Source organism: Salmo salar, chromosome 01, assembly GCF_965601325.2.
Source record: "Salmo salar chromosome 01, fSalSal1, whole genome shotgun sequence".
NCBI classification, from domain to species: Eukaryota; Metazoa; Chordata; class Actinopteri; order Salmoniformes; family Salmonidae; genus Salmo; species Salmo salar.
The window spans coordinates 18403966-18428838 of record NC_138291.1 but is presented as its reverse complement, the minus strand read 5'-3'; the positions used below and the strand labels follow the sequence as shown (position 1 = coordinate 18428838).

Genomic DNA, 24873 nt, shown 5'->3' with positions numbered 1-24873 from the left:
TGTGACCTGTGTGTGTGACCCGTGTGTGTGACCTGTGTGTGTGACTCGTGTGTGTGACCTGTGTGTGTGACCCGTGTGTGTGACCCGTGTGTGTGACCCGTGTGTGTGACCCGTGTGTGTGACCTGTGTGTGAGACCCGTGTGTGTGACCCGTGTGTGTGACCCGTGTGTGTGACCCGTGTGTGTGACCCATGTGTGTGACCTGTGTGTGTTTTGTCTCCGGTCCCAGGTCATGGCAGCCTACCTCGGTTGAGTGGTAAGGTGTCTGATGTGCAGGTCAGTTCCCTGCTCCAGAGCTGCTATCAGAACTGCCAGGCCCTGCCCAGGGTCTACCAACACTACGGACCCTCTCCCATACAGCCCCTGTCTGTAGAGATGCAGATACTACTCACTGTATACTACCTGGTGCAACTAGGTGAGAGAGAGAGAGCGAGAGAGAGAGAGAGAGAGAGAGAGAGAGAGAGAGAGAGAGAGAGAGAGAGCGAGCGAGAGAAAGAGAGAGAGAAGGCAATCTGTAACGCTTCAGCGATACAGATTGAATAGCACACTAAATTGTGCAGAATGTACTATTACATTGAGACAGTGGGTAAAAACCTAGTTGGTAGTACCTGGTTAATGTCGTGTCCCTCCAGGCCCAGACCAGGTCCCGCTGATTGAGGACCTGGAGCAGATCTTCATGCGTTCCTGGAGAGAGTCCCACCTCAGTGAGATCCACCAGTACCAGCAGCCCCAGCCTGGCCTCTCCCTCCCCCAGGCTCCCTACACCCTGCCTGGGCTTCCACTGCCCCAGGCCCAGCCCCTCACCCCCTCCCAGCTGCCCTGGCTGGCCAACCTGGCAGCCTCGTCATGTGGGGGTGGAGTGGTGGTTCTGGGGGAGAAGGCCTCGATGGCTCTGGGGCTGGCTGACACCTTCAGTAGGCTGATGGAGGGACAGCTGGCTCATACCAACTATGTGGTCATCATCTGTACAGCCAAGGGACAGGAGACAGAGTCCTGCATGGTGGTGACAGGTGTGTGTGTGTAGAGGGATTGGGAGGGGGGGGGTCATTTTTTTTTGTGGGTTCCTTTGTCTGTAAGTGTACTGTGTGTGTGTGTGTGTGTGTGTGTGTGTGTGTGTGTGTGTGTGTGTGTGTGTGTGTGTGTGTGTGTGTGTGTGTGTGTGTGTGTGTGTGTGTGTGTGTGTGTGTGTGTGTGTGTGTGGTGTGGTTGTAGGTCAACACCAGTGTCGTGCCCTGACTGAGGGGATGTTCAGTCCCAGTGATAGTCTGAGAGAGATCAGTCAACAGCTGTCCTCTGGCATGACCCAGGAGCTCACTACCTTATGCAACTCTCTGGGACCTGGTAAGTGAGTGAGTGAGTGAGAGAGAGAGAGAGAGAGAGAGAGAGAGAGAGGAGAGAGAGAGAGAGAAAGAGACACAGAGAGAGAGAGACACAGAGAGAGAGAGAGACATACCTGACCACTGTGACTGACCCAAACTTAAGGAAAGCTTTGACTATGTACAGACTCAGTGAGCATAGCCTTGCTATTGAGAAAGGCCGCCGTAGGCAGACCTGGCTCTCAAGAGAAGACAGGCTATGTGCACACTGCCCACAAAATGAGGTGGAAACTGAGCTGCACTTCCTAACTTCCTGCCAAATGTATGACCTTATTAGAGACACATGTTTCCCTCAGATTACACAGACTCACAAAGAATTTGAAAACAAACCCGATTTTGATATCCTCCGATATCTACTCGGTGAAATACCACAGTGTGCCATCACAGCAGCAAGATTTGTGAGCAATTTCCACAAGAAAAGGGCAGCCAGTGAAGAACAAACACCATAATAAATACAACCCATATTTATGTTTCTTTATTTTCCCTTTTGTACTTTAACCATTTGTACATCGTTACAACACTGTATATAGACATAATATGACATTGGAAATGTCTTTATTCTTTTGGAACTTCTGTGAGTGTAATGTTTACTGTTCATTTTTATTGTTTATTTCTCTTTTGTTTATTATTTTACTTCACTTGCTTTGGCCATGTTACAGTTTTTTACAATCCCTTTGGCACTAATTTCAGAACCTTGTGCTAATTTTTCAAAACTCTAGACTCAAAACTCAAAACGGTCATCACCTGTAAAACAGGCTGTCCAATGTTCAAAACATTGCATTGTGCATTCATATCTTTAAAGAAACCTTGCACTTGCAGAATCATTGGTTCAAATAACTCATTTATCATGAAATACCATAGGAACATTCATTTAGATCACCCACACACAAGATACCGATAGTTTCACTGTGTAGTTGTTCGTACAATAATTAAATATTCTAGTACAAAATATGTGATACATGTTTCATTATGGTACTACACGTAAATACATCACTGTAAAAGGACTAGTAGAGAGAATACTACAGACACAGTGGAGTCATTGAACAAAATATGACATTTATTGATGAAATACAATAAAATCACAACATCAAAGCAAAAATAATTTGCTACAAAAAAAGAAAAAACAGTAAAACATCAACTGCAGTGTTCCTCACCTGGCTCACTGTAAAAAGCTAAACAAAAGATTGATTACTGTACTTCTATATTTCCATCAACCCTGTCTTGTGGATTTGGCCACAGGTTCTCATCCACATCACAATGGATGTTTTCATTAGCCAAACATCTTGGGAAGAATCTTCGGGCGAATCCAGGCCTGACACTGGTCTGACATGATGTCATTGCATGCGTCATCCATGGCCTGGAGAAGGGTGGCTTGTTCATGAGGGCGCCTATCATATACCTTCCACCTCCATGTGGAGAAAAAAATCCTCAATTGGGTTAAGGAAAGGAGAGTATGGGGGTAAGTACAGGGTGATAAATTGTGGATGGGCCTGAAACTATGCTTGAGCATGGTGGAACCTGACATTATCCCACACAATGACATAGGTCACACCATCAGCTCTACAGACCTGATTTAGCTCATCAAGGAAGGTTACATTTGAACAGCGAATCATGTGGCTGCCTGCAACTCAATATATAGAGTATATAGAGTAGAGAGCTTTAGTTGTTGTTCGACCTAACATTAGAACGGGCAAGATGCGTAATCTAAGCAACTTTGACTGTGGTATGATTGTTGATGCCACACATGGTGATTCCAGCATCTCAGAAACAGCTGCCTTCCTGGGATTTTTACACACTACAGTCACTAGAGTTTACAGAGAATGGTGCGATAAACAAAACACATTCAGTGAGCGACAGTTCTGTGGGCCAAAACACCTTGTTAATGAGAGAGGTCAGAGGAGAATGTCCAGACTCATTCACGCTAACAGAAAGGCCACAAATGCTCAAATATCAGCTGTTTAAAACAGTGGTGTGCAGAAGGACATCTCTTAACGTACAACACCGTGAATAATTCAGCCTGTTGTGGAGGCAGGGGGGTCCTACCCAGTGCTAGATACTAGATAGGTGTACCTAATTAAGTGGCTGGTGAGTGTACAGTAATGTCAAATCTGAAAACATGGTCTGGAAAAGTGGTACATGGGACCATAGAAACAGTGTCTGATAAAGAATGATGATGAAATATTACAGCCATAGATAATGTAGTCCAATTGGTTTATATTGTTTGTCAGTTTCCATAAAACTATGCATTAAGAGTAATGCAACAGTTACTTATCATTTTGAGGAGTTGTATCAATTGATAGTTAGATCATTGTAATGACATGAATAGACAGTCATCTCAGATGTAATGTGTGAATTGCATTTTGAAATGGTAATACTTTGATGTTAAGTTGTGTCATTTTGAACAGGTGATTTTAGTTTAGATTTCAGTGAACAAATGATCTTAACTTTATGTCTATTGTATCCAAGCAATTGGAAAAAGTGTTAGAGTTTTGAATAATGTGCATTTTGATCATTGGTTGTGAGTTTTGTGTCTAGTTTTGAAATATGGCATCAAGGTTCCGAAATTAGTGGCAGAGTGATTGTAAAAAACTGTAATATATGTTTCCCATGCCAATAAAGCCCTTTGAATTGAATTGAGACAGAATGAGCGAGTGAGAAAGAGAGAGAGAGATATGGTGTGTTTGTGTATATTTACACATCTTAGACTAACGGTTTGGATTTACTGTTTCTCACCATACTGTGTGTGTGTGTGTGTGTGTGTGTGTGTGTGTGTGTGGTGTGGTGTGTGTGTGTGTGTGTGTGTGTGTGTGTGTGTGTGTGTGTGTGTGTGTGTGTGTGTGTGTGTGTGTGTGTCAGAAGGTGATGTAGATGTATTGCTGGAGAGTGCTGCTGTGGAGAGCAGGAGCCAACTGACCCCCCTGTCCATCAGTCAGGAGTGTACAGGAGACAGCAGGCCTATCGACAGACAGACGGCCAGAGCTACAGGCATCCCCAAAGAGCCAGCCAGAGACACACACACAGACAGAGCAGAGAGACCCAAGGCATCCTGCTCAGGTGAGACACACACACAGACAGAGCAGAGACCCAAGGCATCCTGCTCAGGTGAGACACACGCACTGATCAGGAAATGTTTGTAGTTTGACTGAGCTACATACTATATGTGTGTGTTGAATTGAATTTGTGTCTGTACTTGCGCATAGATGCTTTTTGTGTATATATTGTGTCTAACATGTGTGTTTCCACGTGTGTGTGTAGAGTACCGTGTGGAGTGGCGGGAGGTACGGCCCATCCAGTTGGTGGTAGCCAGGAAGCTGCTGTCCCATGTGTGTGCCATCGCTGACTCCAGCACTCAGAACCTGGACCTGGGCTCCTTCGACAGGGTCCACTTCCTCATTTGTGTCCCTCCTTCTGAGGTCACCTTCCAACAGACTGTACTGCATCTCTGGAACTCAGGTAACTGTCCCTCCTCTTTTCCCTCCTCCCCTCTTACCTCCTCTTTATCCTCCTCTCTTACCTCCTCTTTATCCTCCTCTCTTACCTCCTCTTTATCCTCCTCTCTTACCTCCTCTTTATCCTCCTCTCTTACCTCCTCTTTATCCTCCTCTCTTACCTCCTCTTTATCCTCCTCTCTTACCTCCTCTTTATCCTCCTCTCTTACCTCCTCTTTATCCTCTTCTGTTTCTTTTACTTCTATTCCACCTGTCAACAGACTCCTCTTCTTCTTTCTTTTTTAATTCTTTTTTTAAATATAATTATTTATTACAAAACACACAAGGAAGAGGTAACATTAAAGTATTAGAAGATGAAGGACAAACAATACAGCATCAAGACACTATCAAACATGTATCAGTCTTTCCGCAACAGAGCCATCCTTATGTGTGAGGGTGCGTGTGGATGATAGTGATATAAAATATGTCATAGTTTCCTTTTTCATGATCACAATCTTGTGAAACCCGAACCCTCCAAGATCCCCCCACAGTTCCCCAATAGCTGTCCCTCAACCATTCGAGACCCTCCCACAGTCCCCCCCCCCCCAAAAAAAATGCAATTAATTCCATTCTCCACCCCCAAGAACCCCTCAATGCACCAACAACCAAGAGACTGAACTAAAGAGAAAAAAGGAAAAGACAGAAGAAAACAGCAAACAACAATGCCATTTTTTAAATTGTTTTATAATAATTTTAAAACAAAGGACATCAATGACAACTGAAATCATAACAGCAATGCCTACTTTATATATTTGTGTGCATGTCTGGCACTATTACATGTATGTGTGTGTTCTTGTATGTGTTTATTTGAATGAGAGTGTGTGTTTATGCATGTGTACCAACACCTGCACGGCATCAGCCTCAGCAAACCGGCATCAGTTGTAAAAACACTGACACTTAGTGTCATTCAAATGTACTTTTATTAGGTTTTATTCAGACTTTTTTTTCCCTTTATCTTTTGACCATCATTCTCTCTCTCACACAGCAACTCCACTCCCACTTGTCTCCAATTCCACATACCAACCCTCAGCTTCCCTCAGCCCATCCCATCTATCTCTGCTGGCCACCCACTTCGTATTTCTACGCAACACATATCTTTCAACTATGCTATGATGTTTAACATACAATTTCAATCTATCTAATCGAATAGAATCTACAGATTGCGTGTTGAAGATAAATAATTTTACTAAGAGTATTAGTATATTAGTAATTGACTGACCCGGTCTCTCCATATCTCCTAACAGTACTATTTCTAGGGTCAATTTTAGATCAATGCTCTGCATTTTCAGCCATTCCTGAGCCTGAGACCAGAAACAGGCTTCCTGAGGGCAATACCAAAATAAACGGTGTATTGATTCTGTATCCTCACAACAAAATCTGCAGAGCTTCGATGATTTTATGCCCCAAATATTCAACATTTTGTTGGTGGCAAGAATTCTATCTAATAATTTTAGCTGAAAAGCACGAAGTCTTGAATCTTGCATTGCTTTATATATCAACTCATACACCCTGTACCATGGAATCGGTACATCAAAAATCTCTTCCCAACTATTTTGCAATCTGTATGGCACAGTTGTCAACATCCTGGTCCTCAAATAAAACTGGTATACTTTCCTATTTATGATATTTTTATTCCTCCGCCAGTTTTGATCCTTTATTTTGGGCAGACAGACCAGTTCCCTACCTCCTCCCGCTGCCAACCGCCTCCTCCATTTTTGGGGCAATGCTGTTTGGTTGTACTCTTGGATTGAGCAGACCTTCCCGTACAATTCTGATAACTCCATGAAGGACATAACTCTACCATTACAATTTTCAATATCATTTAAGAACAAAGTACCCTTTTCAAACATATTTCCCATAAATACAGGTATTTTATCAACCAGCACATTTGAGATCAGCCATAATATTTGTTGTAATATTTGTTCTATCTTTTCAGGGGGATGAAATTGTAATTGTAGCCAGCTCTGCGATACTTGTTTGAAAAAGACTGAGACATGGCAATCTGCACAAAGGCAAAAAGGTCATTTTTAAACAATGGATGAGCTTTTCTTATTAATCTACTTGAAAACCATTTAGGGTTCAAATAAAACTTTAAATTTGATGTTTTTAACTTTCTTCTTCTTATTCCTGCTCGTCCTCCCCCATCTTTCCTCCACCTCCATCCCTCCTGAGGTGACTTCCAGGAAGTTGTCTTCAGTTCTTGTTCTCCTCTGACTGATGTCTGTTGTGTAGCAGGCTGAAGACACAGAGCCCCCTGCTGGTGTGTTTTATAGAAACCTAGCAGGCTGAAGACACAGAGCCCCCTGCTGGTGTGTTTTATAGAAACCTAGCAGGCTGAAGACACAGAGCCCCCTGCTGGTGTGTTTTATAGAAACCTAGCAGGCTGAAGACACAGAGCCCCCTGCTGGTGTGTTTTATAGAAACCTAGCAGGCTGAAGACACAGAGCCCTCTGCTGGTGTGTTTTATACAAACCTAGCAGGCTGAAGACACAGAGCCCCCTGCTGGTGTGTTTTATACAAACCTAAATTCAGAGATGTGTTGGCTCTTGTTACTCAAACTTTCACCTGAAACACATTGGTGCCATGTGTGTGTCTGTCTGTGTGTAAAGGGAAAGGGGATACCTAGTCAGTTGTACAACTGAATGCATTCAACTGAAATGTGTCTTCTGCATTTAACCCAACCCCTCTGAATCAGAGAGGTGTGTGGGACTGCCTTAATCAACGTCCTCATCATCGGCACACGGGGAGCAGTTGTTGTTGGGGGTACCTGCCTTGCTCAAGGGCAGAACAGCAGATTTTTACACCTTGCCAACTCTGGGATTCTAACTAGCGACCTTTTGGTTGTCTGGCCCAATGCTCTTAACCACAAGGCTACCGTGCGTGTGTGCGTGCGTGCGTGTGTGTAATCCCTGCCTGTGTGTGTACCCTAGGTGTCCTACAGAATCTGGGGTTGGAGCAAGACTGTCTGTCTCAGAGAGAGGCAGAGCGCTACGTGGTGAAGATGGACAAGGAGGCCAGGGCGCGCATTGATGACCTCATACAGGAAGCAAACAGGAACCCCAACACACTCTTCATCCTGGTTCATGACCACGCTCACTGGGACATCAGCAGGTGTGTGTGTTTTTGTGTGTTTGCATGAGTACTCGTGTATGTGCATGGGTGTGTGTGTGTGTGTGTGTCCTTGTGTTTCTAACATGATCATAACATATATATCCCGTGGTTCCCAGTGGAGGGTATGGTGCCAGCGGTGGTGACTCCGGCAGTGGGTTGGTGGACAGCCTGCTCAACTCCTGTCAGATCAGAGACGCCAACAACATCCTGACTCTCCACGTCACCTCGTTCCCCTTTGCCCTGCAGACACAACACACACGCATCAGCCCTTACAACGAGATACACTGGCCCTCTGCTTTCAATAATGTAAGACACTCTCTCGCATACACAAACAGTCACACACAGAGAGAGTCACACACACACGTACACTGCTTTCTCAAACTCTCGTGTGTGTGTGTGTGTGTGTGTGTGTGTGTGTGTGTGTGTGTGTGTGTGTGTGTGGTGTGTGTGTGTGTGTGTGTGTGTGTGTGTGTGTGTGTGTAGGAAGTGGATCTGTACCTTGAGAAGACACAGTACTTTGGTGTGTCTGAGCTGCTGGACTCGACTCGTTCAGGCAGCGGTCTGCCTCTCCTCCGCTACGACAGCTCCTTCGAAAGCATGGCCTCTGTCCTGGAGGAGAGGTAACACACACATATACACACGTACATACACATATACACGCACACACACTCAGACACACACATATACTCACTCATGCAGTCTCACATTCACAAAAAAATACACTCAAGATTTCATTTGGGCTATCCATTTTTTTTCCTATTAAATGTTTTATTTATTTAACCTTAAATAGAACACAAATACTGGCTTTACTTAACCTCTATGGGCTAGGTGGGATGCCTACTCAACAGCCAGTGTAATCCCGTGGCGCAATATTCAAATACCTTAGAAATGCTATTACTTCAATTTCTCAAACATATTACTATTTTACACCATTTAAAAGACAAGACTCTCGTTAATCTAACCACACTGTCCGATTTCAAAAAGGCTTTACAACGAAAGCAAAACATTAGATTATGTCAGCAGAGTACCCAGCCAGAAATAATCAGACACCCATTTTTCAAGCTAGCATATAATGTCACATAAACCCAAACCACAGCTAAATGCAGCACTAACCTTTGATGATCTTCATCAGATGACACCCCTAGGACATTATGTTATACAATACATGCATGTTTTGTTCAATCAAGTTCATATTTATATCAAAAAACAGCTTTTTACATTAGCATGTGACTAGCATGTGACTAGCATTCCCACCGAACACTTCCGGTGAATTTACTAAATTACTCACGATAAACGTTCACAAAAAACATGACAATTATTTTAAGAATTATAGATACAGAACTCCTCTATGCACTCGCTATGTCTGATTTTAAAATAGCTTTTCGGTGAAAGCACATTTTGCAATATTCTAAGTAGATAGCCCAGACATCACAGGCTAGCTATTTTGACACCAACCAAGTTTGGCACTCACCAAACTCCGATTTACTATTAGAAAAGTTTGATTACCTTTGGTGTTCTTCATCAGAATGCACTCCCAGGACTTCTACTTCAATAACAAATGTTGGTTTGGTCCCAAATAATCCATAGTTATATCCAAATAGCGGCGTTTTGTTCGTCCGTTCAAGACACTATCTGAAGGGTAAATAAGGGTCACGCGCCCGACGCGTTTCGTGACAAAAAAAATCGAAATATTCCATTACCGTACTTCGAAGCATGTCAACCGCTGTTTAAATTTTTATGCCATTTTTCTCATAAAAAAAGCGATAATATTCCGACCGGGAAAGCGTGTTTACGTTCAAATAAAAACATATTGTGCCCTCGTGCACGAGCCCCAGTCTGATGGTCCTCTGACCGGCCACTATCCAAACGCGCTAATGTGTTTCAGCCTGGGGCTGCCTCGATATCATTCAGCTTTTTCCCGGGTTCTGAGAGCCTATGGGAGCCGTAGGAAGTGTCACGTTACAGCAAAGATCCTCAGTCTTCAATAAACAGAGCCAAGATGAACAATAACTTGTCAGACAGGCCACTTCCTGTAAGGAATCTTCTCAGGTTTTTGCCTGCCATATGAGTTCTATTATACTCACAGACACCATTCAAACAGTTTTAGAAACTTTAGGGTGTTTTCTATCCAAAGCCAATAATTATATGCATATTCTAGTTACTGGGCAGGAGTAGTAACCAGATTAAATCGGGTACGTTTTTTATCCGGCCGTGCAAATACTGCCCCCTATCCCCAACAGGTTAACTAGGAAAGTCAGTTAAGAACAAATTCTTATTTACAATGACGGCCTACTCCCGGCCAAACCCGGATGACGCTGGGCCAATTGTGTGTCGCCTTATGGGACTCCCAATCAAGGCCGGTTGTGATAAACTCAAACCAGGGTCTGTAGTGACCCCTCTAGGACTGAGATGCAGTGCCTTAGACTGCTGCGCCACTCGGGAGCCCAGAAATGACACAAGCATGTAACTAATAACTGAATTCCTTGATTCCCCTGTCCCAGGTTCCCCAAGCTACACAGTGCAGTGATCCGGACCCAGGTTTTAATACAACACTACTGTGTGGCCATGATGGCCGTGTCGGGTCGGTCTGGCTCAGGGGGGCGAAGCCAACATAAACACACCTCCGTCGAGACGCTGGAGATCGTCCAGAGCCTGCTTAGCTCCGCCCAGCGATGCCCCTCCCACCACGGGCACATGGTGCTGCTACGGCTCCCCTCATTGGCTCTGGCAGGGTGGGCCCACCAACGGCTGGTGTGGATCAGACAGAGACTGGGGCTGGGGGAGCGCTTTGAGATCATCCTAGGAAACCCCAGCCAAACCCTCAGCATAGGACAGAGCTTCACTGAGCGCATCAAGGTAAAGTTAAACAACAGGAGAACTGAAGGCCAGCATCCCGGAGTCGCCGCTTCACTGTTGACGTTGAGACTGGTGTTTTGCGGGTACTATTTAAAGAAGCTGCCAGTTGAGGACTTGTGAGGCATCTGTTTCTCAAACTAGACACTCTAATGTACTTGTCCTCTTGCTCAGTTGTGCACCGGGGCCTCCCACTCCTCTTTCTATTCTGGTTAGAGCCAGTTTGCACTGTTCTGTGAAGGGAGTAGTACACGGCGTTATACGAGATCTTCAGTTTCTTGGCAATTTCTCGCATGGAATAGCCTTCATTTCTCAGAACAAGAATAGACTGATGACTTTCAGAAGAAAGTTATTTGTTTCTAGCCATTTTGAGCCTGTAATCGAACCCACAAATGTTGATGCTCCAGATACTCAATTAGTCTAAAGAAGGCCAGTTTTATTGCGTCTTTAATCAGAACAACAGTTTTCAGCTGTGCTAACATAATTGCAAAAGGGTTTTCTAATGATCAATTAGCCTTTTAAAATGATAAACTTGGATTAGCTAACACAACGTGCCATTGGAACACAGGAGTGATGGTTGCTGATAATGCGCCTCTGTAAGCCTATGTAGATATTCCATTCAAAATCAGCCGTTTCCAGCTACAATAGTCATTTACAATTTGATGTTATTTTAATGGCCAAAAAATTTGCTTTTCTTTCAAAAACAAGAATATTTCTAAGTGACCCCAAACTTTTGAACAGTAGTGTATGTACTTAAACCGTCTCAGAGTAGGAGTGCTGATTTAGGATCAGTTTTGTCTTTTAGATCACATGAACAGGGATAAGGATCTAGCTTAGGGTTGTTACCCCACGTGACAGTTAGCTACAGTAGGTTCCTTAGTGGACAGCATTGTAAAACAATCTCAAAGTAGGGCAGGCGACATATACTGTAACCTTATTCGATCTATTACTGTCCTAGTACTTGGTAAACGCCTGTGTGTGTGTGTGTGTGTGTGTGTGTGTGTGTGTGTGTGTGTGTGTGTGTGTGTGTGTGTGTGTGTGTGTGTGTGTGTGTGTCAAGACATGGCTGAAGATCCAGGAGACAGACTGGGTTCCTCGTACCTACCTGGAGCTAGAGGCCCTGCCCTGCATCCTCATCCTCTCTGGGGCAGACCCCCTGGGAGAGTCCCTACCCAGGTACACACGCACGCACGCAAGCACACATAAACACACACACATACGCAAACATTGGATTGGTTGATTGATGTATTTTCTCTGTCCTCCGACCAGATCACTGAAGTACTGTGATCTGCGTGTGATAAGCTCCTACTACCTGCAGCGCACGGCGTTGGAGCAGGAGCTAGGATTGGCGGCCTACCTGGTGAGGGTGGAGTCCCAGGGGTCACAACCCCACGGCCACGCCCCCGGCCTGGGCAGTGACCTATCAGAGAGCGACTCAGACAAACTCAACAGCACCGACAACGAGGAGAAGGAGGGGGAAGAGAATGGTGAGAGATGTTCGGTTAAATACAACTAAATTCTAGCAATTAAATGAGACAATATCAGGTGTTTCTAACACATAACAACACATTTGACTGTTTATATATCAACAGTATAACTCACCTCTGTGTTCTTCTCCATATCAACAGTATAACTCACCTCTGTGTTCTTCTCTATATCAACAATATAACTCACCTCTGTGTTCTTCTCTATATCAACAGTATAACTCACCTCTGTGTTCTTCTCTATATCAACAGTATAACTCACCTCTGTGTTCTTCTCTATATCAACAGTATAACTCACCTCTGTGTTCTTCTCTATATCAACAGTATAACTCACCTCTGTGTTCTTCTCTATATCAACAGTATAACTCACCTCTGTGTTCTTCTCTATATCAACAGTATAACTCACCTCTGTGTTCTTCTCTATATCAAAAGTATAACTCATCTCTGTGTTCTTCTCCATATCAACAGTATAACTCACCCTTGTGTTCTTCTCTATATCAACAGTATAACTCACCTCTGTGTTCTTCTCTATATCAACAGTATAACTCACCTCTGTGTTCTTCTCTATATCAACAATATAACTCACCTCTGTGTTCTTATCTATATCAACAGTATAACTCACCTCTGTGTTCTTATCTATATCAACAGTATAACTCACCTCTGTGTTCTTCTCCATATCAACAATATAACTCACCTCTGTGTTCTTCTCTATATCAACAGTATAACTCACCTCTGTGTTCTTATCTATATCAACAGTACAACTCACCTCTGTGTTCTTCTCTATATCAACAACATAACTCACCTCTGTGTTCTTCTCTATATCAACAGTATAACTCACCTCTGTGTTCTTCTCTATATCAACAGTATAACTCACCTCTGTGTTCTTCTCTATATCAACAGTATAACTCACCTCTGTGTTCTTATCTATATCAACAGTATAACTCACCTCTGTGTTCTTCTCTATATCAACAATATAACTCACCTCTGTGTTCTTCTCTATATCAACAATATAACTCACCTCTGTGTTCTTATCTATATCAACAGTATAACTCAACTCTGTGTTCTTATCTATATCAACAGTATAACTCACCTCTGTGTTCTTCTCTATATCAACAATATAACTCACCTCTGTGTTCTTCTCTATATCAACAATATAACTCACCTCTGTGTTCTTATCTAACCCTCTTCCCCTTCTCTTCCCTCTAGCTCTGAAATCTGACCTCCCTGGCTTGGGTCACACCGCTCCCTCTCTCCCTCACCCTCCCTCAGTTCTCCAGCCCCCCCGAACCTTCCCCGACAGCATTGCTGCGGACCCCCTCCATCCCCACACCACCCCCCCAGACCCTCACCGCCCCCCCAAAACCCAGCGCCGGCCCTCCAAGTCCACTTCCTTGGATTCCTCCTCCCCCCTACCCCCCTCTCTCCTTCAGGGCTGCTCCTGGGCACGGGGGGTGAGCCGCCCCCCTTCCCTGCTGCTGCCCCGGGGACTCTATGACATCATCAAGGCGTGCCACGGCAGCGGGCTGCCTCGCTGCACCTCCTTCTTACCACACCGGTCTGTGACCTGGGCCAGCTCCTTCAGGTAGGAAAAGTCACACACACACACACACACACACACACACACACACACACACACACACACACACACACACACACACACACACACACACACACACACACACACACACACAGTTGAGTAAGATGATGCTGTATATCAACATTTCTAATGAAGCTTTCCCTTCCTCTGTGTCAGACCTCTGCTGAGTAAGATGATGACGTGTACAGAACAGTCTCTGTATTACCGCCAGTGGACCATCCCACGGCCTCACCACATGGACAGCAGCAACCGCCCTGCAAAGGGGTGCACAGACAACTTCCATCCCCGCAGACTGCTGCTCAGCGGACCCCCGCAGGTATACACAGAGATACACACATGCAGACTGCTGCTCAGCGGACCCCCGCAGGTATACACAAAACTACACACATGCAGACTGCTGCTCAGCGGACCCCCGCAGGTATACACAAAACTACACACATGCAGACTGCTGCTCAGCGGACCCCCACAGGTATACACAAAACTACACACATGCAGACTGCTGCTCAGCAGACCCCCACAGGTATACACAGACATACACACATGCAGACTGCTGCTCAGCGGACCCCCACAGGTATACACAAAACTACACACATGCAGACTGCTGCTCAGCGGACCCCCACAGGTATACACAGACATACACACATGCAGACTGCTGCTCAGCGGACCCCCACAGGTATACACAGACATACACACACGCAGACTGCTGCTCAGCGGACCCCCACAGGTATACACAGACATACACACATGCAGACTGCTGCTCAGCGGACCCCCACAGGTATACACAGACATACACACATGCAGACTGCTGCTCAGCGGACCCCCACAGGTATACACAGACATACACACACGCAGACTGCTGCTCAGCGGACCCCTACAGGTATACACAGACATACACACATGCAGACTGCTGCTCAGCGGACCCCTACAGGTATACACAGACATACACACATGCAGACTGCTGCTCAGTGGAAACACGCCCACACCATACTGCCTCCTGTAAACTGTTCAGGTGGGGAAGACAGGGGCGTACCTCCAGTTTCTGGGCATCCTGTCTCGTATGCTGATCAGACTGATGGAGGTGGACATCTATGATGAGGAAGATATCAACTTCAGTGAGTTACCATGACAACACCCCCATAACCACTGTGGCTGTGGGTCTCTGAATTGTGTTTTATACCTCTGTGCTGTTGTATAATAGAGCAGTGAAGAGTGCAGAGCCTTAATAGTCCAGCGGCTCATTGTGAGCACCTTCCATTCAACTGAATGTGATGACAGATAGATACATCATCTGGGCCGTGCTGAGAAAACTATCATAGCCAACGCTCCAAGATTCTAGAAAACAGCTGTGCAGACGCGGAAGCGGTTTGGACTCTGATAACCCTACATGAGGTTGTTTTAAGGCACTATTAGCTGTTATGAATGTATTATGAATATATACATATCTGTGTTGTATAGGTGGTCAGCTGGAGCGTGTCCAGTACCAGTCAACCTGTGCCTCCTGGCCAGTCACAGACACACTGAGGGGCATGCCGTTTGACTACACCGTCCACGACCCCAAATATGAAGACATCAGCACTGTCTACTGCCCTGACTACTACCCCAACATTGATGGTTGGACATGGAGCGGGACATCTCTCTAGGACCATAACATTATCATAGGCAGTCTTACTAGATCATTGTCTTGGGCCTCCTGGTCTCTTGTTCTACTATTGTAGAAAAAACAAACTAGATAACCAATGATTGGCTAAACTCTGTAGCTGTGTACAGTATGTGGTTCTGGTTCTCAGATGCTCTATGGTAATTCCATGGTTGTTGACTGGTGTTCTCCTGGTGGACTAACCCCCAGCCCCTGCTCTCCCCCCAGGAATCCCCAGACGTCAGGAGGACGTGTATCTGCGGAGGCGTACGGACAGAATCAAACTGTCTAAATACGCAGCCTACAACACCTACCACCACTGTGAACAGTGTCACCAGTACATGGCTTTCAACCCTGGATACCAGGTGAGCAGAGAACACACACACACAGTCTCAAACACACACACACACAGTCTCAAACACACACGGTCTCAAACACACACACAAACATACACGCACACTCACTGTTTATTATTAGTAGTACTAATCAGTGCTTAGTTGGTCTTTAATATATTGTTATGTTCTATCTCTCTTGGACATGATCATGTATTCTATATCTGTAGATACATGATCATGTATTATAAATATATTCTCATTTATAAATATAAACATACAGTGCCTTCCAAAGTATTCATACCCCTTGACTTTTTCCACAAATTTCCACAAATTTCTAAAATTTCCACATTTCTAAAATTGATTCAATAAATGAAAATCCTCCGCAATCTACAAACAATACCCCATAATGACAAGGCAAAAACAGGTGTAGATATTTTTGCAAATGTATTACAATTTAAAAACAAAAATACCTTATTTACATAAGAATTCAGACCCTTTGCTATAAGACTCTAAATTGAGCTCAGGTGCATCCTGTTTCCATTGATCATCCTTGAGATGTTCCTGTTTTACATTTTTTATACATTTGCAAAAAGGTCTAAACCTGTTTTTTGCCTTGTCATTATGGGTTATTGTGTGTAGATTTATGAGGGAAAAACAAAATGTCTAAACCTGTTTTTTGCCTTGTCATTAAGGGGTATTGTGTGTAGATTGATGAGGGAAAAAACTTTTTTTAAATCAATTTTAGAATAAGGGTGTAATGTAAGAAAATGTGGGAAAAGTCAAGGGGTCTGAATACATTCTGAATGCATTGTAGATGTGTAGATGTATATCTATTCTATATATTCTATATGAGTAGATGTATGATAATGTATTCTATATGTGCATACAGTTGAAGTTGGAAGTATACATACACTTAGGTTGGAGTCATTAAAACTTGTTTTTCAACCACTCCACACATTTCTTGTTAACAAACTATAGTTTTGGCAAGTTGGTTAGGACATCTACTTTGTGCATGACACAAGTAATCTTTCCAACAATTGTTTATAGACATTATTTCACGTACAATTCACTGTATCACAATTTCAGTGGGTCAGAAGTTTACATACACTAAGTTGACTGTGCCTTTTAAACAGCTTGGAAAATTCCAGAAAATTATGTCATGGCTTTAGAAGCTTCTGATAGCCTATCATCATTTGAGTCAATTGGAGGTGTACCTGTGGATGTATTTCAAGGCCTACCTTCAAACTTAGTGCCTCTTTGCTTGGCATCATGGGAAAATCAAAAGAAACCAGCCAAGACCTCAGAATTTTTTTTGTAGACATCCACAAGTCTGGTTCATCCTTGGGAGCAATTTCCAAATGCCTGAAGGTACCACATTCATCTGTACAAACAATAGTATGCAAGTTTAAACACCATGGGACCACAGGTACAAAAGTATCTATATCCACAGTAAAACGAGTCCTATATCGACATAACCTGAAAGGCCGCTCAGCAAGGAAGAAGCCACTGCTCCAAAACCACCATAAAAAAAGTCAGACTACAGTTTGTAACTACACATGGGGACAAAGATCGTACTTTTGGAGAAATGTCCTCTGGTCTGATGAAACAGCTTGGTCGCAAAGGGGTCTTCCAATGGACAATGACCCAAAACATACTTCCAAAGTTGTGGCAAAATGGCTTAAGGACAACAAAGTCAAGGTAACGCCCTGGCCTCAATCCCATAGAACATTTGTGGGCAGAACTGAAAAAGCGTGTGCAAGCAAGGAGGCCTACAAACCTGACTCAGTTACATCAGCTCTGTCAGGGGGAATGTGCCAAAATTCACCCAATTTATTGTGGGAAACGTTTGGCCCAAATTTAACAATTTAAAGGCAATGCTACCAAATACTATTTGAGTGTATGTAAACTTCTGACCCACTGGGAATGTGATGAAATAAATAAAAGCTGAAATAAATCATTCTCTCTATTATTATTCTGACATTTCACATTCTTAAAATAAAGCGGTGATCCTAACTGACCTAAAACAAGGAATTTTTACTAGGATTAAAAATGAGGAATTGTGAAAAACTGAGTTTAAATGTATTTGGCCAAGGTGTATGTAAACTTCCGACTTCAACTGTATGTATGATAATGTATTCTATATGTGTATTTTATATGTGTAGATGTAGGAAATCTGTATTATATATGTTTATTCTATATGTGTGGATGTATGATAATATATTATATATGTACATATGTATAATAATGTATTATATATGTGTAGATGTATGATAATGTATTCTATATGTGTACATGTACAATCATGAATTTATATGTGTAGATGTATGATCATGTATTCTATATGTGTAGATGTATGATCATGTATTCTATATGTGTATATGTATGATAATATATTCTATATGTATGATAAGGTATTTTATTTGTGTAGATGTATGATAATGTATTCTATATGTGTAAATGTACAATCATGAATTTATATGTGTAGATGTATGATAATGTATTGTATTTGTGTAGATGTATGGTAATGTATTCTATTTGTGTATTGTATATGTGTAGATGTATAACAATGTATTCCATATGTGTAGATGTATAATAATGTATTCTATATGTGTAGATGAATGATAATGTATTCTATATGTGTATATGTATGATAATGTATTGTATTTTTGTAGATGTATGGTAATGTATTTTATATGTGTAGATGTATAACAATGTATTCTATATGTGTAAATGTACAATCATGAATTTATATGCGTAGATGTATGATCATGTATTCTATATGTGTATTTGTATGATCATGTATTCTATATGTGTATATGTATGATAATGTGTTATGTTTATTCTACATGTGTAGATGTAGAATGTTTTATTTGTGTAGATGTATGATAATGTATTTTCTTTGTGTATTGTATATGTGTAGATGTATGATAATGTATTCTATTTGTGTATTGTATATGTGTAGATGTATGAGTTGACCCTGCATGCCTTCACCTTCTCCCACCTGCTGCTGGGGGAGGAGATCCAGCTCTACTTCATCATCCCCAAGTCTAAACAACACCACTTCAGCTTCAGCCAACCAGGGGGCCAGCTAGAGAGCATGAGACTGCCCCTCACCTCCGATTGGGTAATCTAACTAAGCCCCTTACCCTTAATACTAACCGTAATACCCATTCTCTACCCTTCTTCCTGAGGTGTGCACTCATTCACTCCCCTTTATGGATGTGAAATAAATTGATTGGTTTAAGAAATAGGGTGCTAAGTCATTACAGCAATCCAGTGCCTTTAAATCTGCTAGGGGGATTGAGCAGGTATACATGTCAAGGAGAAGAGTAGAGAATTGTACCATAGTAGCACACAACTAACCCCTTCCTTGAACCCACAATCAGTGAAGTGAGGATGCACTGCATAATCTCACCACCAGGGAGCTCCCAAGAGCCTATTTTTCCTCTCTTACTCATTTCTTTATTTCTTTCTTCCTATAATTCTTCCATATCTGAAACCTCCACTAACATATACAGTCAACATAATACATAGTATAGAAACCCTGAAAAGATCAAATCTTTGCGGAACCCACTCAAACGTGTATATGTTTCTCGTTCCCCTATCAGAACCCAGACTGTATCAAGAGTCCCATCTTCACCCCAACAACAGGTCGTCATGAGCATGGCCTGTTCAACCTGTATCACGCCATGGATGGGGCGGCCCACCTCCACATCCTGGTCATCAAGGAGTATGAGATGGCTGTCTATAAGAAGTACTGGCCCAACCACATTATGCTGGTGCTGCCCACCATCTTCAATGAAGCCGGGCTCGGTACGCTATAACCACCTCCACTCTCTTTCTCACTAACTCACTCATTCTCTCACTCTCACTCTCACTCCCCGTCCCTTCATCTATCTCTCACCCTCTCCCCCCACACAAACAAACAAACTAACAAACAAACGAACTAACGTACATTATGAGATACAGAGACAATGTCTCCCTCTCTGACCTCTGTCCCCTCCCCCAGGTGCGGCCCACTTCCTGATCAAGGAGCTGTCCTATAACAACCTGGAGCTGGAACGCAGCCGCAGGGTGGAGGGAGGAGGGCCGCCAGCCGACGTCTGGCCCTTCATCATCCTCTCTGACGACTCCTGCGTCATGTGGAACGCTGTGGACCTGGACTCACACAGGTATACAGTCACACTCACACACACACACACACATACACACGACAAGGATTGATTCTCAGCTACACACACAACAACACAATTTGTTGTCCTTGCATTGCTCTGTAATCCTCTCTCTCTTTCTCTCTTCCAGTACCTCAGGCCCTGTAGAGAGGAGTGTGTCTCTGAAGCAGGTGCTGCAGCACATGGAGGCGTGTCCTGACCTCACACAGTTCGGCCTCTGTGGGATCAGGAAGTGGAGCAGTCACTCCCCAGGTCAGGGGTCAGGGGGAGGAGCTCGTCACAGGGAGCCTTTCTCCAGAGGACACCTCCACGACTTCCTGCTTCTAAACGTGGACCTGACCCAGGGCGTCCAGTTCAACCAGAACAGGTGAGACAGTAGAATAGAATTGAATAACATGCTAGAATAGTCCTGTACAACCAGAATGGATTAGAGAAGACAGACACTTATCTAAAGTTAAGTAATTTGTTTTGGAAGAAGAGTGTGGTGGCAGGTTGAAATGGTTTCTATGTGAACCATCCCTCACTCTTTCTCTCTGTCTCTTCTCTTTCCCTTCGCTCCTCTTCTCCCACTCTCCTCTCCTCTTTCTCCTCAGGTTTACGTGTGATGATGTGGACTTCACCCTGCGAGTCCACAGTGCTGGTCTGCTCATCTGTCGTTTCAACAACTTCAGTGTGATGAAGAAACAGATCTCTATTGGAGGATACCACACCTTCATCATCAAGAACAAGGTACAGTCTTTTACACACACACACAAAGACACACACACACATACATACACTCACAACATCATCTTCAAATCAAATGTGGTGTTCCGCAGGGATCGATTCATATGATGTGATGTCTCAGTTGTAATGTTGTTGTAACGTTCATGCTAGGACCATTGTAATGTTGTTGTAACGTTCATGCTAGGACCATTGTAATGTTGTTGTAACGTTCATGCTAGGACCATTGTAATGTTGTTGTAACGTTCATGCTAGGACCATTGTAATGTTGTTGTAACGTTCATGCTAGGACCATTGAAATGTTGATATATTGTGTGGTTTCAGATGACTGACGTCCCCACCTCGGTCCAGCCGTCTCAGTATATCTGTGCCCCGGACAGCAAGCATCCATTCCTGGCCACGCCTGCACAGCTACTGCTGGAGAAATACCTGCAACACACTAGCCTGTTCCCCCTTAGCACATGCAACTACACACACCCCATACTGTCTGTAGACTGCTACCTCAACCTGGGGCCTGAGGTACACACACACACACACACACACACACACACACACACACACACACACACACACACACACACACACACACACACAAATACATATGGGATTGTTTCGATGTCAGATCAGTCATTGGGGCCTCTCTCTTTCCCTCCATCCTTTCCTCCCTCTCTCTCTTTCTCTCTCTCTCTCCAGGTGACGGTGTGTTTTGTGAGTTCTAGACCTCGCTCCATCAACATCTGTACTACAGGGCTGCTGTTCAGCGGCCTGCTGCTCTGCTTCTGGGATTCCTTTGTCACGCCAGGATTCCTAAAGAACTTTCACTTCCTCAAAGGTAAACGCACACAGACCCATGCAGGCAGACTCACACACAGAGAAGTCATCACTTTTTCAACAGTATTCTCTCATCCCTCCTCCAGGGGCGGTTCTGTGTGTGATATGTGCTGACCGCAGCTCTCTGAGACAGACAGTGGTGAGGCTGGAGCTCGAGGACGAGTGGAGGTTCCGGCTGAGTGACGAGTTCCAGACAGCCAACGCTAAAGAGGACCGGCCCCTCTTCTTCCTCACAGGGAAACACATATGAACCCCCCCCCCCCCTAACTCCTAAACCCATGAATCTCAACCCGTACCCCACATCTTGAACCCTGCTGTATGTTCAAAACAGAAAGCCAAAAACTGTCTGTACTCTTCTGGTGGATCAAGCCAATAACCCATGAAGAGAGTATCTGCTAGTGAATATAGCTTTGAGTCTGCGACTGGTATGGCTCTGTTTACTGTAGCATTGCTGTGGTATTTACTACAATACTACAATACTCCAATCAACCCTCCACCTCTCTGTTGTGATTTGTTACAAGTCATCATTCCACAGTGCATGCCACCATTCTTATTGTAGTTAATGAAGTGTCGTTTTTTTGATATACAATGATTAAATATTTTGCATATATTTTGACAGTTTTGTGTCATGTAAAAAGTACTTATCTATGTAAAAGAAGATGTTTTCTTTAGTGATTTCACGCCAGTGTTCTTTAAGAGGTGTTACGTGAGGACTCATGTGTATGTGGCTCTCATTTCTGACGCTCCATGTTTGTGGTCTCCTGATTATCAATATGTTGAGAAACTTCAATTGATGTTGTCATGTTCTATAGACACAATGTCCTGTATGTTTTACAATCTATAAATGTACATATTCTGAAAACAGTCTGAATCTATTTTACAGTATCTGCTGTTGGTTATGCTGTACATCCGTCCAGGTTGGTGCTCTTCTGAATGATGTTTTTTACCATCAGGTCCTAGAGAGCAACTCGGAGTGCAGGCTTTCATTCCAGCCCAGCACTAACACACCTGTTTCAAATAATCAACTAATCACAGGCTGTAGTCTGGACCAGGAATAGTTGATGCAGGGCTGGAACAAACGTCTATGCACCCATTTGCTGTCCAGGTGCTGGAGTCATAAAACCCTGCTCTAAACATTGACTCACTGCACTTCACACATCTCTCACTGCAACTCTCGTTTCCCACCACTAGGGGGTGGTGTCTCCCTCTTTATTCCCCCCTTGGAATTATTTTTGTGACACATAGGAGACTTGACACTATCTGTGGCCAGCAGAGGGCAGCACACACTATACATTTAAACTGCCAGTCAACGGAAGCTATTGCCACGGCTCAAGTTGAGGACAGATAAGAACAATAAATCAAGTCCAATTGAAATGTGCCTTACTGACACCTAACAGTGTTACCTTACACCTACGTTTTCCTCTTAGCGAATCACTAAGAGAATCTGTCATTTTGTAAGAGTCTTGTGGCCTACTGTAGTTATACAGTATTATACAACGGGTGTGTCTAATCCTGAATGCTGATAGGTTAAAACCGCATTCCAGCCGGTGTCTATTCCACAAATTGCCACTGGCTAAAGCTATGACTTTAAAATGCCTTTTTACTCTCTTCCATCTGACTGCGCAATCCATTGTCTCATCAACCCAGCCAAGCAATTTATGAACTTTATTTCCAGTACAAAAAGCATCTAGACATTATCTCACATTTCTTTTAAACTAACATTTAGTTTTCAGCACCAGAGATTTGTATAAACCTTGCTGTCTGTCTCTCCGACATTTGCAACATTGTTTCAATATTCAAATTCGATATCCTGCTGTCCCATAGTAATGAACGTGTTGGGAGTCGGGACGAGACAGACAGGCAGGCAGTGTTGCCAGTCAAAATCATGAATCAGTTGGCATCATTTTTATGAATATATATATATATACAAAAAATATAAATTGAAAAAAGGTCAAACGAAACGCAACTAATTTCCAGTCGTTCCAACCTCAGGTTGAAGTGATTGTGTTACTGTAGTTATCTTGTTGGCTAGCTCCTATGAACAACAGTGTCCATACCTACGTTTTTCCTCTTAGCGAATCACTAAGAGAATCTGTCATTATGTAAGAGTCTTGTGTCCTACTGTGGCTATACAGTAGTGTACCCCTGCAGTAGATAGTGGTGAGACATGGTGCAGTTCTGTACTAACTAGGGCAGGAGGGGGGAGGGGTGGACAGGGGTTCCAAGGGTGCAGATAGGGACATCTATGGCCATTTAATTGAGCTGTGTATCCTGCATTGGAGGGACATGTTGAGTTGACCTACCCGTCAAGCAGCCTTTGATCCAGGGGGTTTAGAGCAGGGATTGAGCAGCCAGGTCACCTGTGATACAAGATTGTATTAGACGTCCATCCAAGTCAGAGGATGTTGGGAGATGACATGGAAACCGGCCAATAGGGGCAACATTTATCGCTGTTACCGTCAAGTAAGTTTCAGTTTAAAACATCTGCCTCTGGTGCAAAAATTGCATGTTCGAATCCAGCTGTCAAGGCGGGTACTCAAGAAAGCAGGAGGGGTGAAGTCAGGCGCAGGAGACAAATGTCCATGAACACACGTTTAATGAGCGTAATCCTCAAACAGCCAAAAACAGGCAAGGCAGGGCAGCAATACAAAATACACAGTATAAGCCCGAAAACAAAGTAGGGGCGCAGCCCAAAACTCATCAGCTTTACACATACACAGGCAGAGGAAAAACACCGAACCCCAGCCTAACCAACCTGACGAAAACAATCACGCACAAAAAACAAACCTAAACAGAAAGCCTAAATAACCCCCCCACTAATGAACTAATACAACACAGGTGCAAACCTAAACTAGACCTAACAAAAGGAAAAAAGGAAAAAGAACAGAGGATCGGTGGCAGCTAGTAGGCCGGCGACGACGACCGCCGAGCGCCGCCCGAACGGGGAGAGGCACCACCTTCAGTCGACGTTGTGACAGTACCCCCCCCCCCCCCACCCCCCACCCCCCAGACACGCGGCTCCTGCAGCGCGCCGACGCCGGCCTCGAGGACGACCCGGAGGGCGAGGCGCAGGGCGATCCGGGTGGAGGCTGTGGAACTCCCGCATCAGCGATGTGTCCAAGATGCCCTCCACCGGTACCCAGCACCTCTCCTCCGGACCGTACCCCTCCCAGTCCACGAGGTACTGCAGGCCCCTCACCCGGCGCCTGGAGTCCAAGATGGACCGGACTGTGTACGCTGGGGCCCCCCGAGCGGGGGGGCGGAGGGC

At 44.1% G+C, this 24873-nt stretch overlaps 1 protein-coding gene across 5 annotated transcripts in view; it reads left to right on the top strand.

Moving 5' to 3' along the window:
* The window catches only part of greb1 (growth regulating estrogen receptor binding 1), a 90401-nt gene extending 67934 nt beyond the window's left edge, over positions 1–22467 (top strand). For 2 of the 5 annotated variants that reach the window (XM_045714802.2, XM_045714791.2), the window contains 24 exons: positions 229–414; positions 632–1009; positions 1212–1340; positions 4232–4477; positions 4631–4828; positions 7794–7974; positions 8091–8280; positions 8458–8594; positions 10476–10830; positions 11888–12003; positions 12097–12314; positions 13518–13893; positions 14065–14326; positions 14918–15020; positions 15364–15519; positions 15773–15909; positions 18842–19003; positions 19488–19692; positions 19889–20051; positions 20182–20418; positions 20645–20780; positions 21099–21293; positions 21468–21606; positions 21692–22467. In XM_045714802.2, the coding sequence (XP_045570758.2) occupies positions 229–414; positions 632–1009; positions 1212–1340; positions 4232–4477; positions 4631–4828; positions 7794–7974; positions 8091–8280; positions 8458–8594; positions 10476–10830; positions 11888–12003; positions 12097–12314; positions 13518–13893; positions 14065–14326; positions 14918–15020; positions 15364–15519; positions 15773–15909; positions 18842–19003; positions 19488–19692; positions 19889–20051; positions 20182–20418; positions 20645–20780; positions 21099–21293; positions 21468–21606; positions 21692–21855 (4769 nt within the window). In that variant the 3' untranslated portion in view covers positions 21856–22467. The remainder of the gene's footprint in view (positions 1–228; positions 415–631; positions 1010–1211; positions 1341–4231; positions 4478–4630; positions 4829–7793; positions 7975–8090; positions 8281–8457; positions 8595–10475; positions 10831–11887; positions 12004–12096; positions 12315–13517; positions 13894–14064; positions 14327–14917; positions 15021–15363; positions 15520–15772; positions 15910–18841; positions 19004–19487; positions 19693–19888; positions 20052–20181; positions 20419–20644; positions 20781–21098; positions 21294–21467; positions 21607–21691) is intronic. The other 3 variants (XM_045714795.2, XM_045714796.2, XM_045714811.2) reach the window with 3 other exon arrangements.
* The last annotated feature ends 2406 nt before the right edge of the window (positions 22468–24873 follow it).